The sequence below is a fragment of the Pleuronectes platessa genome, chromosome 19, assembly GCF_947347685.1.
Source record: "Pleuronectes platessa chromosome 19, fPlePla1.1, whole genome shotgun sequence".
Lineage (NCBI taxonomy): Eukaryota > Metazoa > Chordata > Actinopteri > Pleuronectiformes > Pleuronectidae > Pleuronectes > Pleuronectes platessa.
The window spans coordinates 11,704,199-11,717,984 of record NC_070644.1 but is presented as its reverse complement, the minus strand read 5'-3'; the positions used below and the strand labels follow the sequence as shown (position 1 = coordinate 11,717,984).

Below are 13,786 nucleotides of genomic sequence, written 5' to 3'. Positions count from 1 at the left end.
GCCTGTATTTTTGGCCGGCGGAAGGAGTGGTCGGTCACTTTGCCTCTTTATAAACTATGACGGCTCTTTGCTGTGTGGAATGGATGTGATGTTTATGCTAACACTTGCCTGTCAGGCGCACATAGGGATGAGATGAATGGAGTGAATTTCCCTGCCATCGATCTTGCACTGCCTTTGTTAATTAAAACGTCTTTGTAGACTGGTTGCAGTATAATTACTCCTCAGGGACACGTCCGCCTCTAGCCGGGGTTATGTTGCCCCGGCAACAACAACAAAGGTGTCAGATATCTTCCGTAGCGATTTTATACAGATGTTAGATATGGCTGCTGTTGTTGCTTTTGCTTTATTAAAACAGCATCAACTGCTAGATGTAGCATAGACTCCTGATTTCCCAAGACCCTTGTTATATCTAGATCAGGCTCTTTATTAATAGTACTATATTTAACATAGGCTAACACTGATATCGTAAGAGGGTCATATGCTATTAAAATGTGTGGCCTGGCTGAGTGTAAGAGTTAACATTACAACTGAATCTAATGACATCTGAGTTGTGGGAAATAATATAAACATTACCTAGCAACAGTCACTTAACAGGATCAAATATAATAAAACTATGATAAAAGACTAATAAATGATTAATCTAAATGCATATTAATATTTTATCTAGACATAAGTGTCTATGCTGTTTCTTAGATGGTCCCAGAATCCACAAGATGAAATTCACTCTCTTGAAAGAGGTTGCATTAACATCATGTAAAATACTGAGCCTATCCTGACATCTAGTGGCCAATCTCTGTACTTACAGGCTTCTCAACATCTGGATGTTTTCGAATGCAGGTTCAATCTCTGAGAGTACTTTTTTGTTTACTTGCACTCTGAATTTAAAAAGTTAATCATAGTTGATTATTTACAGGATAGAAATAAATTGCAACAAATAAAACAAGTGCAACATCTGTAAATCCGTGTAAACAGCATCAGGCCCGTGTCTGGTGCTTTCTCAAGATGTGGATGTGATAACCACTGGTGGTGGACCCAGATTGTGGATTATGGATCATGTTGGCATCTGACTGTGCTGGATGATCCTGATCGTGGTGGCAGCTGATCATGAGCTGTGATTACAATTCTGCCTGACATACATATATACTCACCTACTGTAAATACTATTATTTTGTTGATGTGTTTAGTTAATTGCGACATCTGTGTCACTTCCTGGGAGAGGGATCCCTCACACGTGGCTCTGCGTTGTTTTATCTTCCATTAATAGAGGTTTTTGTTGGTAGTTTTACTCTTGTTGAGAGTTAAGAGCAGAGGATGTCGCACCTTGTTAAGCCCCATGAGACAATCTGTGATTTGTGAATATGGGCTACACAAATAGAATGTGATTAATTGACTGAACTTACAGGATATTTAATTAGTAAACAATAATATAATTAAAGTTTTAATATGAGAAATAGATAAAAATAATAAATGAATGAAACAGCAACAATGATAATAAGTTATTTGTATTATTGGCATTATGTGCCGCTCATGTTTTCAGTCAAACCCTGTGAACTGCATCAGGACCACGTGCACGTTCACCAGCCTGCACGTCAGCCAATCAGATCAGCCGCGGCTGGATCCGGGTCTGTACGTAATTACGTCAGATGCGTGAGCGTGACGTGGAGCAGACTGCAGCAGCAGCAGCTGCACTGACACAACACGCCCATGACCACAGCCTCTGTCCCGCAGAAACTCTGAGGAAGAGAAGGTAAACGACCCAAACTGAGCGGAGCACGGCGAAAAGTTGTGTGTTTTATTTGTGTAACGCACGTGCACGGACTGCAGCCCGCTCATGTTGTAGAGATAACTGTCGCGTTGTGTTCGAGTTTGAAGGACAGCGTCATGTTGTCTGTACACGGGCCTCCGCTTCACTCCAACTACAAGTGTCATCAGAGTCGGTTTTTCCAGGTGACCGCACCTGGGACGGAGTCATGTGTGGAGCGACATGCGAGCTGTGCGGTTGTAGCCAGTTAGCTTCGTTAGCTTGTTTGTCGCGTCAGCAGCGTTGTGTGGGACGCGGTCGTGTTCTGCACAGTAACAACACAGCAAACAGCAGAGACTCGTCTACTGGCTTCCTCCTCGTTCTCGTTATTGTCATGGTTTATTTATTTGGTGGCGATATAGCAACGAGTGTTAGCTTAGCTTAGTGTATCATGCTCTGTTGGCAGCTATTGTCATTAAGTCATTTTCATGTTGTGTGTGTGTCCACAGCTACTTTCCAACACAGAAGGGTTAGCGTGCAATGCTAGTCTTAGCCTAACTTAAAGTTATTAACTGTGCCCAGAAGACGATGATAACTGGGGTGGAAGTAGCTCAAATTAACTGATACAAATGGAGGTTATGCAAATGAAAAGTTAAATGAGTGACGAACCAGTTTTGGGATATGATAAAAACAGAACCACGTTGCCATTTATCGTTTCATGAATGTAGCCACAAGCATGGAGGTAAAAAACAACAACTGATAAATGCTTCTAAATTGATAATGGAGGTGATGAGCAAGCACGTTGATATTTGTTTTAAACTGTATTGCTCCGATGATAAAAAGTGTCCCCATCCATCTTTCACAACACCCAACTCCCATTCATCATTTACAACATACAACTTTTGTGCATTCAGGCCAAACTCAATTAACAATCATGAGTTCTAGCAAAAACAGTTGCAAGTAGAGGCAGCTCATATAGACTGGCTTGAAAGTCTGCAAAGTTGAGTTGAGCATTTGCAGAGTGCTTCTTTTTTTATTTGGCCGACAAAGCTGTATTTAGGATATTCAGGATTTTCGGCTATTACAAAATACTGCTGCATCCAGTTAAATACACAGATGTGCTGCATAACAAATTTAACTGGACAATATTTTATAAAAAGTATAATTTCACACAATTGTGTATCATTATAAAAATATGATTCTTGTGTTGCTTTTTCTCATTTAAGGACAGAGCCATAATGGAATCGCCGTCGTCCCCGCTGGACCCAGATCTAATTCGGGAGGTTCTGGAGTGTCCCATCTGCCTGGAGACATACAACCAGGAACAAATGAGGCCCAAACTCCTGCAATGTGGTCACACAGTGTGCCGGCAGTGTCTCGAGAAGCTGTTGGCTAGCACCATCAATGGTGTCCGCTGCCCCTTCTGTAGCAAGGTTTCCCGTATGAGCAGCATTTCCCAGCTGGCTGATAATCTCACAGTGCTGAAGATCCTTGATTGCACTTTGTCATGCAGTGCTGCAGCTGCCGCCCTCATGTGCAAGTCCTGCTGCAGCCGTCTACCACGTCAGTACTGCCATGAGTGCACGACTGTCCTCTGTGAGCTCTGTAAAGGAGAGGGCCATCTGGATCAGGGTCATCAAGTGCAACCGATAAGGGTGGCTGCTGAACAGCGCCGTAAAGAACTGGCTGGCAAGTTGAAGGCTCTGCGGAACGTTATGGGTGAAATTCAGAAGAAAAAGACAGCCATCGAAAGCATTTCCAAGGCATTGAGACTTAAATACCGCGCAGTGCAGCAGGACTATACAACAGCTGAGCTACGTCTTCAAGAGGAACTGAGCAGGTCTCGAAGGACATTCACAACTTCATTGGCAGAAGTGGAGAAACTCAATGGGCATGTTCTGGAGGAGCAGACGTATTTTCTCAACATCGCAGAGGTAAAGGTGGTGTCACGCTGTGATTATCTGACAATACGGGTGAGGCAGAGTGATATCGCTCTGTTAAAGGACGATGGTGGGGGGAGTGATGACGAGGAACTGGATCTCAGGAGCAACTTGCCCGCCATGTTTCAGCTGCAGGAGCCGGAGCTGGTCCGAGCAGAGCACACACAGCCATTAGAGGTGGGCCAGGTAACCACAAACACTTACACTGTCAACACAGATGATGAGGAGAGTGGGTTGGAGATCGCACTTGAAGGTGATCTAGAGGGACTAGGTGGGGCAGCTGGGGGTACCAGTGGTGCAATGGGAGCTCTTTTGGATCTTTACAGAGATGTCGATATGGTTGGAGCTATAGAGGAGGCGGTATGCGGTTCACCAGCCAGCTTTAAGTCAAAGTCTATGGATGCAGGTGGGGGATCACCTGGAGGAGCCGGGGCCAGTGCAGGGCCCCTAGTCTGCCAGTTTGTGAAGAAGATGGGCTGCAAAGGAACGCTGCCTGGTATGTTCAATTTACCCGTCGGCATCTGCGTAACACCACAAGGTGAGGTGCTGGTGGCCGATCGTGGCAACTTCCGTATCCAGATATTTAATCGCAAAGGTTTCCAGCGTGAAATCCGCCGCAATGGCAGTAGCATCGATAACTTTGTCCTGAGCTTCCTTGGTGCTGACTTGCCTAACCTCATCCCCTTATCCATTGCTGTCACCGCTCAAGGTCTGATTGGGATCACGGACAACTACGATAACTCAGTCAAAGTCTACACTATGGAAGGACACTGTGTGGCTTGCCACAAGAACCAGCTGATTAAACCGTGGGGCATTGCTGCCATGCCATCCGGCCAGTTTGTGGTGTCAGATGTGGAAGGTGGCAAGCTGTGGTGTCTGGCAGTGGACCGCAATGTGGGCGTGGTCAGCTACAACCGATTATGCTCTGCCGTGCGGCCAAAGTTTGTGACATGTGACGCAGCTGGGAAAGTCTATTTCACGCAGGGCCTGGCACTGAACTTTGAAAAACGCCACAATGAGCCCCATCTGGAGGGGGGCTTCTCAATTGGGTCAGTGGGGTCTGATGGCCAGCTGGGCAAGCAGCTCAGCCATTTCTTCTCTGAAGCAGAGGACTTCCGCTGCATCACTGGCATGTGTGTGGATGCCAATGGGGATTTGCTGGTAACAGACAGTGGCAGGAAAGAAATCCTCCAGTTTCCCAAAGAGGGTGGATTCAAAATTCTCATTCCGGACGGGCTGACCTGCCCTGTGGGAGTGGCCACCACTCAGAAAGGACAGCTGCTGGTGCTGGACTGCTGGGACCACTGTGTCAAAGTCTACTCCTACATTCAGAGGAGGCATTCTTCCATTTCTTAGAGGAACCATCCAGTCGAACTGCCCCTAAGCACGATTGGTTTAGTAGTTATGTGTTGGAAAAGGAAAATAAACACACTATTATCTGTCACTTTAGTTTCGCTGCGGTAAAAACAATTCTTTCTCTAGCTTTTCGGGGTTATTACTGTAAATTAATGTTTTGTTCGGTTTAAAGAAAACTGGTTTAAATTTAATACCTCAAATTGAAAATCAGCTATTTAAACTGCCCCTGCCCGGTTATGTGAATGAATTACAACACTAAAAACAAACCTTGCAATCATTTAATGTGGAAGAATACTGGCACAAGTTGTCTCATTAAAATAAGCGAAACGAGCCATTGATGTCGAAGCTAATGCAGACGCAAAGTAAATATTTTTTTTCCCCCCTTTCTTATTTGCTGCTATATCCATTGATTCAGCCCGACACTGATGCACGGCTTGGACTGATTTGGCTCAGCTTTACAAACAGAGAAGGAGCCCTGGAAGAGCTGTAAACGAACATGTATTTACATATGAAATAAAGCAAACCGAGGCTCTTGGCCTGTGAAGCACTTTATTGTCGACACGTCACTGTTTCCTAGTGTAAGGTTTTTAGTAGCACAGACTCACATTGATGTTGCTGAATGCGGCTGGCAGCTTTAAAGTTGACTGTGCAGTTAGCTCATGGCAAAACAGTAACCAAGTATCAGCGTCCATCGCATAGCATTCATTAACGTTCAGGGAGCATTAAGTGTAGAATATTAGGTTGCCCACAGGAACATGTGTTGAACTATAAAATAACAACATGTCCTGTGGAGGGAAGCTGGGTAATATTAGGCAATATTAAAATGTTATTTACAGGAGTCCTGAGGGTTCTATAACCATCATCTGGTAAATTAGTCTCTTTATATTTTTCTTTGAGGTTTGAGGACTCAATGCGATCTGCAGAAGGGACACCTATGTTTAATTTGTTCATCGGATTATTTTAATCTTTTCTAGTACTTATTTATTTTATCTAGATAATTTCCAATTATTTGGAGTTCAGTGCATGTCTAAAATCAACCCAAGGGGCAAGTTGAAGTAACATTTGCAGATCAAATTCTATTTCCGTCGTACATCTCACCTAAATTTATGTTTCCACTTCACATTTAAGTTAGTATGTGGGGAATGATCGTGTATACTTATACTTCTCTTCGCACTATTTAAGTCAGTGTCTAGATGGTTGCTTCAGCTGTCATCAATAACAGTAACACAGTTCTTTGGTCCCAGATGACACTGGTAAATTACGAGGCCGTTAAATATGCAAGACAGCGTCCCTTGGCTCTGTTTGTCCTTTTCCACATGGTCTCCGCTTCATTATACAGTCGTCCTCACATTACTTACATTGCTATGCCACTACAACTAGCACTAAATAACACTATATGACCCAGACCACATTAAGCATAAGGGTACACGCAAGGCACAGAAACTTGAAAAATGTTTACAAACTTTGTTCAAACACAATGTTGCTTCCAAAGAGAAGTCGCTCCATGCCGTTATTGTGTCCTCACGTGTGGACAGTGGTCCCACAGTGCAGGGACTGGCAGGAGTGTTCAGAACAGCATTACTACGGTCATCACAAACCAAAACAAGGCTTTGTAACACCGGGATTCCGGTTCTGTGTTGCTGTGTCTTCCTCAGGTTCAGACACCAGACAACTGCAACCTGAGTTCTCAAGTGTGATATGTTCAAAACAACAGCCATACACAGTGTTTAGCTAGTTAGTGCTGGTGTTAGTTAAAACTGGTCTCTATGAGCATGTGTGTAGTGTATTCTTCTATCATTTTAGTCCATAAGAAGCATTCGGAAGATGATTCTTTCAGGTTAAATAATAAAAGTCACCTTTAATCAAACAATATTAGTGGCCTAAATATGGAGAATCAAGTTAATCATTGAAACCCATGTAATAATATTGTATGTAACATATTCTCTGTCCAGAAAGTCAAATAGTGAATACGCTGGCCTTAAGGCACCTTGTATCTTCCAGTACACATTTGCTCATCGGGGCATAATGGATACCGACTCAGTTTCAGCCTTAAAAAATTGATGATTTCACTAAGCTGACCTTAACACTGCACCTGGAGCCCTGTTCCACAGTTGAATACAAATATAGATATGTGAGAGTCAAACATTAAACATACAGTTTTTAAGGTTTTAACATGAAGAGATTAGGATAAAAAAAAAAAAGACCAGAATGAGTATTAGGTGAAGTCTGACATCCTTGTGCTTTCATGTTTTTTCTTTATTGTTAGGTCTAAATAGATCATGATGGAATCTGGGATGCACGGCGTCCTTGCCCTCAAGATCTTGTTTTTCCAGTGCTTACACTTTATTCATGTGGTCAATAGAAGTAGTCGCTACTAGAGAATATTCAGACTTGCGCAAATGGAGAAATCACAACAAAATATTATAAGTGTCCTTGTGTCTATGTGCTCAACATCAGAGTCTGCATCTGAATATGTTTTATTCGATGTCATTTGACCGCTGTTATTTCATTGCACACCTTTTCAGAGTTGTGTTCATTTCAACTGTTACCCATGAACCAAACCCCCCTGTGTCTTCCAGGTGTTCTGTCCTTTGGAGGCTGTGAATTTTTACAATGTGTTGAACACATTACCGGTGTGTCTGTGTCTTCAATTTCATGTTTGTATTGTTGAATATCTGAGTGCAATAAACATTTATGAAACTAGTAAAATATCAGTTGCTTCTTTATGTTCACTTGTCAAAACGCTGCATCTGTTCTCAGTAGAATTCTGACTAATTCCGATGGAGGTCGTGCATTCAAAGTCTTACTATGATATTAGTAATTTATAGAAGTATTATCAGCAAAACTAAGAATGATAAAGTAATATGTCACCTATGTAATGATGCAGTTGGTAGAGATGGAACTAACTACCTCGCCCAAGGAGGTTATGTTTGTTGTTAGGTTTGTTTGTAAGCAAGATTACCCAAAAAGAACTGAGCGGATTTCCAGTTAACTTGGTGAAAGGATGTGGAATGCGTCAGGGAAGAACCCATATATTTTTGGTGCACATCTGGATAAACATTTTCACAATTTTCCCAGGGAGTAATTCATGGATCTTGATAAAGACAAAAAACGATCTGTGTGAGATATTTGGTGCAGGATGTAAATTCGAGGGGGCTGTTGGGCTTGGCGTGAGTTATGTGTGTCATTTTAGTTTTATCTACTTCACTTACTTTTGGTCGGGTTTAACTTTGGAGGTGCATCGTGTATATTTAAAACTTTATTGTTTACAGCTGTTAGAGTTTGAAAAATTCAATGTTTCTCAAAAAAATAGGCAAAAATCGAATGGTTCTTAAGATCAGCAGGTCAGGTTATATAGCACTCGGATTTATGTTAGCGTCATACTTTTAACCACTGCTTGAAATGAATGTGAATGTTTTTATTCTGGTATATTTATGTACTTTCCTAATCCTGGGTCTTGTCCATGACAGGCACAATAAAATGGATTGGTAAGAGTTAGGGTTATGCATGTTTTCATTCCAGCCAAATATTTGATCAGGTGATTTTTAATGCTTTTCAGTCTAGACATCAACTCTTAGAAAACTCCATCTTTTCCATAAATCGTGTTGCCACTGAAACCATTAAACATTATTGCGTTACTTCTTGTAAGGTGGGACTGCAGGTGCTGAAACTTGATCACCATTGATCCAAAAAAGTGTTTTTCTTTTCTTCAACAAGGCGAGTCGCTGTGTAAACGTGTTTATATTGAAAAGCTAAGTTCCAATGAACCGCACTGAACGGCTGGACTGCAAATCAGCATCTTTTTGGATCGCAGATAAACAGGATTAAAACTCCACTTAAATGGGACAGTGCAGCAAAAGGCTTGGGGGATGCTGGTTAAGTCACACTGATGTTTAATTCAATTCACGCAGCTTATGCAGCCTTTTTAACCAGAAGGCGAATTAAGGGAGGATGAAGTCTTTAAACATAACCCAGTTTAGTTTGTATTAGACAAAATGTATCCCCCCCCCCACCCCCCCCCCCCCCTCCCTTCCTGTTCAGTTATACAAAAACTTGTTCTGCATCTGTTCACTGTGAAACTGCAGTATTTAGTTTGCCGTCATTTAGAAAAAGTTCAGCTTTGCTTAACTTTGCAGACCCCTGCTGTTTATGTCCCATTTCTATTTAACCTGTCTCAAAACACTTTCCTGAATACTTGTCAATATGTTTAAAACGATATGTTACATAAATCTCTCTGTGATACATTTTCCCCCTTAATTCGATGTTTTGTTTGTGAGGACGACATTTCAGTTCATCCCTCTAGAATTCAGCGGTCATGCCTTCGTTCGGCCCGTCTTCCTGTCTCCCAGCGCGCTCACCTTTCTGGTACTGCAGCCAGAGCTGCTGCTGGGCCTTCTTGCTGGGGAAGTAGATGCTGCAGCTGAGGCTCGGAGCCGTACAGGGCCTCGGACACGTAGTGGCTGCCGTACTCCTGGAGAAACGCCAGCAGCTCCTCACGTGTGCTGTCCGCCGACAAAGTCTTCAGTACTTTGGAAAAACCTGAAGGAGAAAGAGGATTAGGATTTTTGGCATTAAATTTAATACTTGTAATAATACAACAGTATATAGAATAATCAGTATATTAATAGGCTGGACAGTAAATACAACACAACATGTTTATTTGTTAATAATCAGACTTCTTATCCTGCCTGTATGGAATGGTCTGAGTCAATAGTCAGAAGGTACTTCACACTGCTACGTCTCATATTTATTGTTTGAGTGCAGAGATCTTTATTAACTTTCTAGGTTGCAAAGGGAAGTAAGAAATCAAATCCTATCTGGTTTTACAATAAAGATTTTTCTAAAAATGTAACTGACTTTGCTTTATTCGCATGTATCACTTATATTTACTGAACTGCTGTTATTTGTTCATACATTGCAGGTCGGTTCACAAGTTCACAACTTTTCAGAGTAAAAGCTCTGTAATTCAGCATTAAGCATAATTAAGCATTACAGCAACAAAACCAGCATGATGCTTTTACTTTGAAGACAAACTGCTCAACCAGAAGTGATTCTATGAATGTTGCTGCCATGAGGGAGATCAACACTCACGACTGAATGTATGTGTCAGTTCGATATGGTGAAATATCAGAAGAAGACATAGAATGAAGGCCCACTGCCTCACCCCCACTGACACCTACTGGTCACCTGTTATTCAATTTGATATATAATATACCGTATGGGGCAGTTTAGGATCCACATACCAAGTGGGAAGCCGATCAGATGAATGGTTCACGAGAAACACGTTCCACATAGAGACAGAAAGACAGACGGTGGAAATCAGTAGGTAGATTTATCGATGTGGTGTCAGTCGTATCATTCAGGCACTGACCTGTGGACAAGGTGATGGAGCTGAGTTTGACTTTGTACAGGTTGCTGCGGACTCTCCACTGCTGAACCATAGGGTAGCCCACCGCCTCACTGAATTGGGCCATCTCCTAAGTAGGGCAGAAGGAAAGAAAAAGAGAACAAGGAGGCAATTTAAGACAGAGGGAGATATAAGGATGTCAACAAATCCGACAATTCAAAAGAAATGAGAAAAGTCGGCCTCGTAAAGAGCAGCGAAGATTCGGAATAAATGAAAAGATAAATAAAATCCATCATTTCATTGGAACGGTTTATTGCAGACCCATTGTTATCCATTATTGCCTTAACATTGTTTATTATCGTGGCCCCATATCCCGGCTGCTCCCGGATCAATGGCAGATATATAGTGCAGCTTGAACTCCAATTGGATTGCTGACATTAGAAGTGAGTGCAATCTTGCCTCTCTCTGCAATTCAATTACCCAACTTCCAACACTGGTTTAGGAGAAAATCCACGAAAAAGTGAAGAAGCAGTGCCTCTGGAAAGAGTTTTATACCTGGGACGTCCATGCAGAGTGAAAGAAAGGGCAATTTATCTCTTTGTGTGTGTGTGTGTGTGTGTGTGTGTGTGTGTGTGTGTATGTGTGTTTGCATCTAATTCTGGTGAAAGCAGAACCCTAGTAAAAAAAAAAAAATAGCTAAATAAATAAAATCCTCAGGGGTCAGTGTGGACCAAATGCCAATTTAGCTAATGGAGGGATTAGGGGGCAGAGGTGGAGGTGCAGGTTTGCAGCTAAATATTTAAGTGAGTCTCTCCCCCCCCCCCCACAGGATGGGGTGGAACAGTGGAGAAAAGGATAAAAGGATGAAATAGGAGGTTAAGTGTTAAGAGTTTAGAATATCTCATATTTATGCGTGTGGGGTATGGATAAAAAAAGAATACAGGGAGATAAGCCTATATCCTTTTAAACGACTTTGCACAAAATGGGCAATATATCAGCAACAGGAACACGCTGACACTTTACATTTCCCCCGTTTCTATATAAAACTTGTTGTGCATCTCTCAGGTGAATAGTGATGCTCACAGATAAATAATAAAACGGTCTTAGACTCTGGAGCTTCACAACTAGAACATTGCAGGGGCTTTTCAAACAGGCTACTTTATGTGTTGAAAATGAACACGGGGGCTTTGTTTTCCCATTGGCTTTTAGTCGGCTCAGAATATCTGAGGACATAAACCATGATCCAGAGAAGATCAGAGAGCTGCCACTGAAATATGCAATGAATCAAATTGCTCTCCATGAGAGAGATAAAGAAGACGGAAAAGCACATATGCATCAACTTCCGTACACGCACTGTAATGGGGCAGCTGTGGCTTGGGGTCGGTGGTTCGATACCTGCCTCCTAGAGTCTGCATCCATGGGGTAAGACACTGAAACCCCAAATGGCCCCTGACGGCTGTGATGAATGGGTGAATGTGACTTGTACTGTAAAGTGGTCGATAGGTCTGGAGAGGCGCTAAACAAACACGGCCCTTTTATTCCATTACACTCACCTGAGAGGAGCTGTAGGTTGGGCAGGGGCTCCGACAAGACCCCTCGACATTGTTCCTCTACAGGTAAGGGGATGACCATGAGGCCATCGGCCAGCTGGGGAAAGTCCTTAATGAAATTGTTGTCCCTGAGAAGCACAGAAAGAAAAGTAGAGATTTTATCCATCCATCCATCCATCCATCATCTGAACTGCTTATCCTTTGAGGGTCGCAGGGGGCGGGAAGGAGCTTGGGGGGGGGGGGGGGGGGGGGGGGGGGGGGGGAGACACCCTGGACAGGTCGGCCAGTAGATACACACGGTACAAACGACCTTTGTCTTTTGACTTTGGGAGGAATCCACAGAAAACCCACACAAACATGGGAAGAACATGCAAACCCAACATAAACAGACCTCCAGCCAAACCAGGATTTGAACCGGCGACGTCCTCGTTGTGAGGCGACACTCACCAACCACCGCACCACCATGCCACCCATAGTCATTTCTCGGGCACATTAAAAACAAATAATGCCAAAACCTAGAACAGCTGTTAATATTCACAAAGTCCGGTAGTTCTTTATTAAAAAGAAGAAAAGCTAGCCCGCCTCTTTGTGTGTCCTCTGCTTCTTTGTGGATTTTTGTGTTTGATAGTCAGAGTCGCAAGCTCCACATTCTGAACTCAATAGAGAGCAGCTCAGACAATAGTTCACAAAGCAATATCCACAATCCCTGCATGTTCCAGCTCCCCATCCAGCTGCCGGCCTCCTGAATAATTCAGAGACTTCACTGTTTTTCACTTGCAAGTTTTTTTTTCTTCTGTTGTTAAGTGTTGATATTTTTCTGGTCTCCTCGGCTTCATGGAGGTTAGAACAAAGGGTCTGTGAGCTTATTGGGCGTAAATAATTATTCATACCATGTTTAACGTCTAAACACAACAAAGTGTGGGTAGTAACTCGTTCCATCATGGAGCCACAGAATCAAATAGTTCCTCCCCGAATGAGTAAACAGAAAGAAAAAAAAAAAACATGGGTGCAAGGCCAAAACGTGTGTGTGTGTCTGCATGTAGCTTGGCGACCCAATAAAGAAAACAGTTGTGTCCCCCTGTCCGAGGGCAAAACAGAGAGCTGCACGCTCAGATAAGAACAGGCCCCTCTGAATCTCTTTTCGCTTTCTCCTCGCTTGCGGACGATAAGCACATGAAAGCACGGTAATGTGAAAGAACTGGGAGATGCTGGGAGAGGAGAGCAGACGAGAGGAAGACCTACATCCTGTGCTATAGCAAGAGGTAATAAAGAACGCCTATAAACGAACACAGCGCATATTAACTCGAGGTAGGTTTTCAAATCTTTTCACGATCTATTCGCACCTCCACGATATGTCCTTGTTGACAAATCACTTGCAGAACAAACAGCAGTCGTCTGTTTTTATCTGTTTTGTTCAGGAGATGGCTCTGGTTCAACCGAAGCAACTGCTGTTTATTTCCTGTTACAAAAAAAAAAAAAAAAGAGTCGTCATGCTGCATTCTGAGAGCATGGCACGTGGAAGCAGCCTATTTCCCATGATCCACCTGTATGGGACCAAGTCTCCAAGAGCAGACCTCGTGCCACGGAGCCGTGGAGGGGGGGGTGGGGTGGTGGGGGGGGTGCGTATGGCTTCACTCTCCGTGATATCATTTTTTCATCCCGTTTCTGTCTCTTTTCTCTCTTCCCTCTAACCACAAAGCCGGTTAGACCCAATCACGGCCCCGGTCTTACAGTGGATGGGTGGAAGGATTGACTCAAGGGCAAAGGATGAGAGGAGAGAGGCAGAGAGGAGGTGCTATGAAAAGATTACCGTGGCTTATGCTCACAGAAAACATATTGATTGCTAAAATTA

General features: G+C 43.1%; 2 protein-coding genes across 3 annotated transcripts in view; one reads left to right on the top strand and one right to left on the bottom strand.

Moving 5' to 3' along the window:
• LOC128424966 (astrotactin-2-like) overlaps nt 1–13,786 on the bottom strand; it is a 245,322-nt gene that overhangs the window by 46,030 nt on the left and 185,506 nt on the right. The window contains 4 exon segments of the mRNA XM_053411420.1: nt 9,396–9,462; nt 9,464–9,576; nt 10,409–10,509; nt 11,934–12,062. Of these exon segments, the coding sequence (XP_053267395.1) occupies nt 9,396–9,462; nt 9,464–9,576; nt 10,409–10,509; nt 11,934–12,062 (410 nt within the window).
• trim32 (tripartite motif containing 32) lies at nt 1,645–5,921 on the top strand. Of its 2 annotated transcripts, XM_053411422.1 has the most exons (3): nt 1,645–1,747; nt 2,968–4,177; nt 4,391–5,921. In XM_053411422.1, the coding sequence occupies exons 2-3, from the start codon at nt 2,980–2,982 to the stop codon at nt 5,035–5,037; spliced, it is 1,845 nt and encodes a 614-aa protein (XP_053267397.1). In that variant the 5' UTR covers nt 1,645–1,747; nt 2,968–2,979; the 3' UTR covers nt 5,038–5,921. The 2 variants fall into 2 exon arrangements, with proteins under 2 accessions (XP_053267397.1, XP_053267396.1); XM_053411421.1 differs by having other exon boundaries at nt 2,968–5,921.